This window comes from Drosophila willistoni, unplaced genomic scaffold, assembly GCF_018902025.1.
Source record: "Drosophila willistoni isolate 14030-0811.24 unplaced genomic scaffold, UCI_dwil_1.1 Seg32.1, whole genome shotgun sequence".
NCBI classification, from domain to species: Eukaryota; Metazoa; Arthropoda; class Insecta; order Diptera; family Drosophilidae; genus Drosophila; species Drosophila willistoni.
Window position 1 is genome coordinate 11,369 of NW_025814271.1, and position 5,790 is coordinate 17,158.

Genomic DNA, 5,790 nt, shown 5'->3' on the forward strand with positions numbered 1-5,790 from the left:
AACCAAAAACTAAATGCGAAAATCGTTGTGGACAAGATAGGTCACGAAGTCGAAATCCTTGTAGTGGAAAATGACTTAATATCTGAAAACGTTTTATTGGGTAAGGATATTCTTTGTCGGGATGGCAATAAACTAATTATTCACGGAAACAAATGTTTTATCGAAAACATACGCCAAATAGAAACAGTTCGAAATCTAGCAGATACCGAAAACGAAGAATTGGAAAAGGCCTTAATAGATAATGCTGCTTGTTTTGCGCAGAAAACTAACGAATTAGGTAAATGCTCAATATCGAAAATGGAAATCACTTTAACATCAAACGTCCCATGTTATACGAAACCATACCGAACACCGTTTGCGCTCAGACCTATTGTTACGAATATCATATCTGAGCTACTGGAAAACGACATAATTCGTCCTTCGGATTCGCCGTACGCCTCGGGAATCGTCATCGTAGATAAAAAGAATGGAGAACATCGTCTTTGCGTCGACTATCGTCGCCTTAACAGTATTACGGTCAAAATTCCATTTCCTATGCCAAACATGGAAGAGCAATTCGCTCAACTAGCTGGAAACGTCTATTTTACGCAACTTGATCTACGTATGGGATACCATCAAATCGAGATAAGTGAATCGTCCAACCAGGCGTTTGTTACAGCTGACGGGCATTACGAATACAACAGAATGGCTTTTGGACTCATTAACGCTCCGGCAGTCTTTCAGTCGGTAATGAACCAAATCATAAAACGTATGGAACCAGGTGAGGTACTCGCATATTAAGATGACGTAATAATCCCAAGTAAGACCTTCGAATCTGGTATGCAACGAATTAAAAAGTTTTTCTCAATCTTACAAGACAGTGGCTTAACCCTACGATACGACAAATGCAAGTTTCTGCAATCCGAAATTACGTTTTTGGGCCACATAGTCAATAAAGATGGAATAAAACCTGGCGAATGTAAAGTAAGCGCAATTAAAAATTTTAAAGTACCTACAAACGTAAGAGAAGTAAGAAGATTCCTTGGTCTCACAGGTTTCTTCAGAAAATTTATTGAAAATTATTCATTAATATCACGTCCTTTAACAGAACTGCTACGCAAAACGGAGGCGAATACATTTAGTTGGGGAGAAGCCCAGCAACATGCATTTAATGAATTAATCGAAAAACTATGTAGCGAACCTGTTCTCACTCTATACGATTTTTCGGCTAAACACGAAGTACACACCGATGCTTGTGCTTTAGGCCTAGCAGGAGTTTTACTACAGTTACATAATGACAAAGATTGGCGTCCCGTTTGTTATTTTAGTCGACACTGTACCAACGCTGAGAGTAAATACCACAGTTACGCATTGGAAACGCTTGCAGTAGTAGAAACACTCCAGAGGTTCAGAGTCTACCTTTTGGGAAAATCATTCCGTCTGGTGACGGATTGCTCAGCTATTGACAAGGTTAAAACGAATAAAGAACTCATTCCACAGGTGGCGCGCTGGTGGATTAAAATAATGGATTACGACTGTGAATTTATTCATCGAGATGGTAGCAAAATGGCTCATGTAGATGCGTTGAGCCGTGCTCCAAATTTACCCCCGGAAGGATCACTAGATGAATTTGTTAGAACCATAATTTCAGAAATCGACGACTGGTTGTTAACAATGCAACTACAGGACAAAATACTTGCCGAAATAATCGCAGTACTGAAGGGAAAGCGTCACAGTGAACAACTGAAGCAACTACTTATTGATTATGTCATCGAAAATCATCGCCTTTATCGAAAAACGGAAAACACTATCGCGTTTGTTGTGCCAAAGGCAGTTAGATGGCGTATTGTTAAAAGTTGCCACGATGATGTCGGACACTTCGGTCTTGATAAAACCATTGAGAGGATTCAAAAACGATTTTGGTTTCCAAAGATGAGGATATACGTGAAGGACTATATTTCCACATCCATCCAATGCTGCTACTATAAGTCTAAAGGAGGAAAGCCTGAAGGTCGCATCCATTACAACGATGTTGAACCAAAATCCAAAATCCCAAAATCCAAAGGATTGGGATCTGACTCTTCATAACCTTCAATGGACCGTCAACTCGCAGAAAAACAGTACCACTGGATTCAGTCCAATTGATCTCGTATTTAATTTCAACGCTATTGAGCAGAACAACCTTACTGCAGCGATACACGCAGATCTGGATAAGCCATATTCCAACGAAACCGTCACCGAATTTCGAAGTCAAGCCGCAGCCAATATCGCATCAGAACGAGCTAAATGGAAGAAACGTTTTGACGCCAAACATGCTAACCCCTTTGTTTATTCCACAGGTGATCTTGTAGTAGTAGTAGTAGTAGAAAACGAACCAGCCGCGACAGGTGAATCGCGTAAACTGGAACCACGATACCGAGGTCCTTATCAAGTGGCCAAAAGCCTTGGAAACGATCGTTATTTAATCAAAGATGTCCCCGGCATACAGGTTACAGGACGTAAATACTGTTCTGTATATTCCTCGGATAAGATGAAACCCTGGTGTTCAAATATTCCCGAATTGGATGTATCTGACGACGAAGATACTCGAATCGAGGGCGATCCGAATGCAGGATTGGCCGAGCTGTCACCAGACAGTTCATTAACATACTGATTCAGCCCTGGGCAAGCGACGTTATGCTCTACCCCTGGTGTTATCGATAAGTATCAAAGAGTTGGTAACAAAACGTTGACGAGAAAGGGTGCGAACGAAGAAGCTCCTACGATCGGTGGTAACGAACGGCCACCACGAACGAATCCAACGGCATCGCCTTGCAAACGTCATTTTATTGTTAAGTCTCAATTAGTTAATAAACTTATATTAATTATCCACCTAAACGTACGAGTCTGGCATTTCTATTGTTCCTATAAGTCGCACTTCCCGCCGAAGCCTTCCTGACAGCTTCTCCATCTACAATCTTCTACTGGGTAATGTGATTTGCAACCGACATTCTCAGAAGTGGGTATTAGGTGTGACACCGGAAACGGTAAGTTTAAAAAATTTTCTCAAAAACTGAAGGTTCCTAAACTGGCAACAGATTGGCGCAACCAAATTATGAAGCCGAAGCCAAAGTGGAAGGATGCACCCAAATATGCTAAATTTAATGCTCGTCCAAAATTCCAAGGTTTTAAAGCGGACAAAGTTAAACCTAAGATCGAAGCGAAGAAGGCGGTAATTTCCCCTAATACGAAAGTAATGGTGATGGCTCCTTTTGGCCACATTTCCCGTGAGGTACGCCCACTCACTAGAAGTCCGACTGCCAAACCAAGGAGTATCAAGAAAAAACGTCGTGTGGCTGATAACGTGAAAAAAATGGCGGTGAAAAGCCTGAAGTCAGTTGGTAAAGAAGTACAAAAAATAAGAAATAAAAAGGGGTGGCTTAAGGCCGCAGCTAAGGTCGATGAACTGGAAAAGTTCAAGAAAATCGTTGCTAAACATCCCCGAGAGCTGGCCATCCGAAGAGGACACACCAAGATAAATATCGCTAGAAATGACCAAAAAATTTTGGTTAAGTTGAAGAAAGAGGAGGACAAAGCATATGAAAGAAAATAAGGCCTACGTATATAATTGACAACGATAATGACTTTATTCGACCCATATTTGTATTTGAAAATAAATAAACATCTGGATTATTAATGCAATTTTTTATCTTTTGCTCTTTACAATGGAGAAATTTGGTTGTTTGGTTGTTAGATGGGGGGTCCCGAGGAGCTCATCTTATTTACGACCGGATTTCATCCAATTAAATATTGCTTTACTGCATCTTATTTAGAACCGGATTTCATCCAATTAGCTAATGCTTTACTGCTGACATGGCAGCTTGACCAATCTTACTAGAGAATACATTTCAAAATGCTTTCTCTCCTTGATCCGACCAATTTTGTGATACCCTCTTCAAGCACTTTAAGATCCGGGTATTTCTTAGTTTTGCCCCCATTTGGAAAGAGTATCAAAAGAACGACATTGACAAAGGTCTTTTCGTCGTATTTGTTGTTTGTATTTTGCTGGTCGTCACCTTGCTTGGCAGTCCATTAAAAGCGAGTAAATTAAATAAAATTATGTATTTTGTCAAAAGAGAAACAACAAAATTGCGGTATTACTCAATATGGGTGTCGGCTTACATAATATAAACATTGATGCGATAATGTTTAATGGTTATAGAATGATGTCAGAGCAGATATCTTTGCAACCTGTGCAGAGCAATGTGCTACTAGATATCGACATTTAATGTGACTACAAACATGGGAGTAGCTAGAAAATCCGGTTCGGGGGTAAAATTTTATTTCGAGGGGAGACTAAAATATAAAACCCATACAAGTCTTATGTGCAATGCTTCTCAAACTGTACTGTAACATTCATAAACTGCAGCGACCTTCAATCAGAAAGAAAAACACTAGAGAGCGTCCAACCAAGAAGCTAAAGAGATGATGAAAAAAAAAGAAAAATATAACCAAACAGAAACTTGATTAAAAGAAAAACGTAAAGTTCAACTTGTTGCTGTTGTTCATTATTATGGCCATTGTTGATGTTGTTGTTTTTATTGTTGTTGCTGCTTGACATTTCGCACACAACACAAGAGAAAAAAACAAACTAAACAAAAACAAAAGAACACTACTGCTGCCCCCTGCACAATTTTATGCTTTTACTTTGTATATTTCAGGGATTTCTGCTCGCAATTTGTTTCAGCAACAGCATTCAAAATGCATAAAATAAAATTTGAAATTTCAAAAGTTATTTTGAAATTGCCTTAATTAGCTTCGTTAAACGAGAAGAAGAAAAAAACCAGAGCCCCAGCCAAATGGAATGCCAAAAGATGTGAGATGGGAAATCATCAGCATCTCGACATCAGCAACAAGTTGCAAATTCTTTGGCGTAGTAAATGTCAAACTGTCAGAGTATTGGTGGGGGAGTAGGTACTTGAATGGGGGCAGAAAGAGAGACAAACTGCATGCCAACAAGTGTCATGCCATGCCATGTAATGACCTGTTTTCAAGGGTCTTAGAAGGCGGTATAAATTTTCAATTTATTTTCAAAGTTTCTCATATCATAGCAAGTCAATCTAGTTACCTAGAAATACTCACTCACAAAAGGTCATATGAATTGAAAGAAAATATTTCAGTCGAATAGTAACAATATTGCTGCGAGCTTGAAAATTATTTGAATAAAAACATAAAAATTTTAGCATACATTCATACCTCTAATCTAAACATTTTTAAAATCCTTATTGTTTCTTTTGGCAAAAATTGGGAAATACATTTAAATTATGTAAAAATTTAAGAACATAATACACTAAAAGTTACAAAAGTTGTTCACTTTAATCATTTTATATCAAAATTAAGCAGAGCTCGCAAATAACAGTTGAGCGCTTTTTTTCTAGCGCTCTGGTTAAGAGCATAACCGAAAAAAATATTACCTATATATTAATTAATATTACATGCGGTCTCGCTCTGAGGCAAACACTTTGACTCTATTCGTTTCGGTTTTCTGTTGAGAGATATCATTTGACAAATTTGAGAGAGGGTCTTGAAATGAGCAACAATTTGAGAGCGAAACAATATCTGTCAAACAATAACTGTCAGCTAAAGACCTTTTGAAAAAAATTTAGCGCAAAGTGTTTTTTGCTGTGTTGGCTAGATTTAAGGCTAGATGAATGGCTGAAATTTTAAATATAATTTTTATTAAATCAAAAATATGTTTTTCTTTTAAATAAAATGTATTTATTTGAAAATATTTTAGACATTATTGTTGTATATTTATTTTATTATATTTAG

General features: G+C 38.0%; 1 protein-coding gene across 1 annotated transcript; it reads left to right on the top strand.

Moving 5' to 3' along the window:
- Positions 1-316: 316 nt before the first annotated feature.
- LOC124461310 lies at positions 317-2,856 on the top strand. The gene is made up of 2 exons (XM_047012842.1): positions 317-963; positions 1,088-2,856. The coding sequence occupies exon 2, from the start codon at positions 2,009-2,011 to the stop codon at positions 2,630-2,632; it is 624 nt and encodes a 207-aa protein (XP_046868798.1). The 5' UTR covers positions 317-963; positions 1,088-2,008; the 3' UTR covers positions 2,633-2,856.
- Positions 2,857-5,790: the final 2,934 nt, after the last annotated feature.

Coding starts and splice junctions, on each gene's coding strand:
- LOC124461310 (XM_047012842.1), top strand. CDS start 2,009: ATGTTGAACCAAAATCCAAAATCCCAAAATCCAAAGGATTGGGATCTG.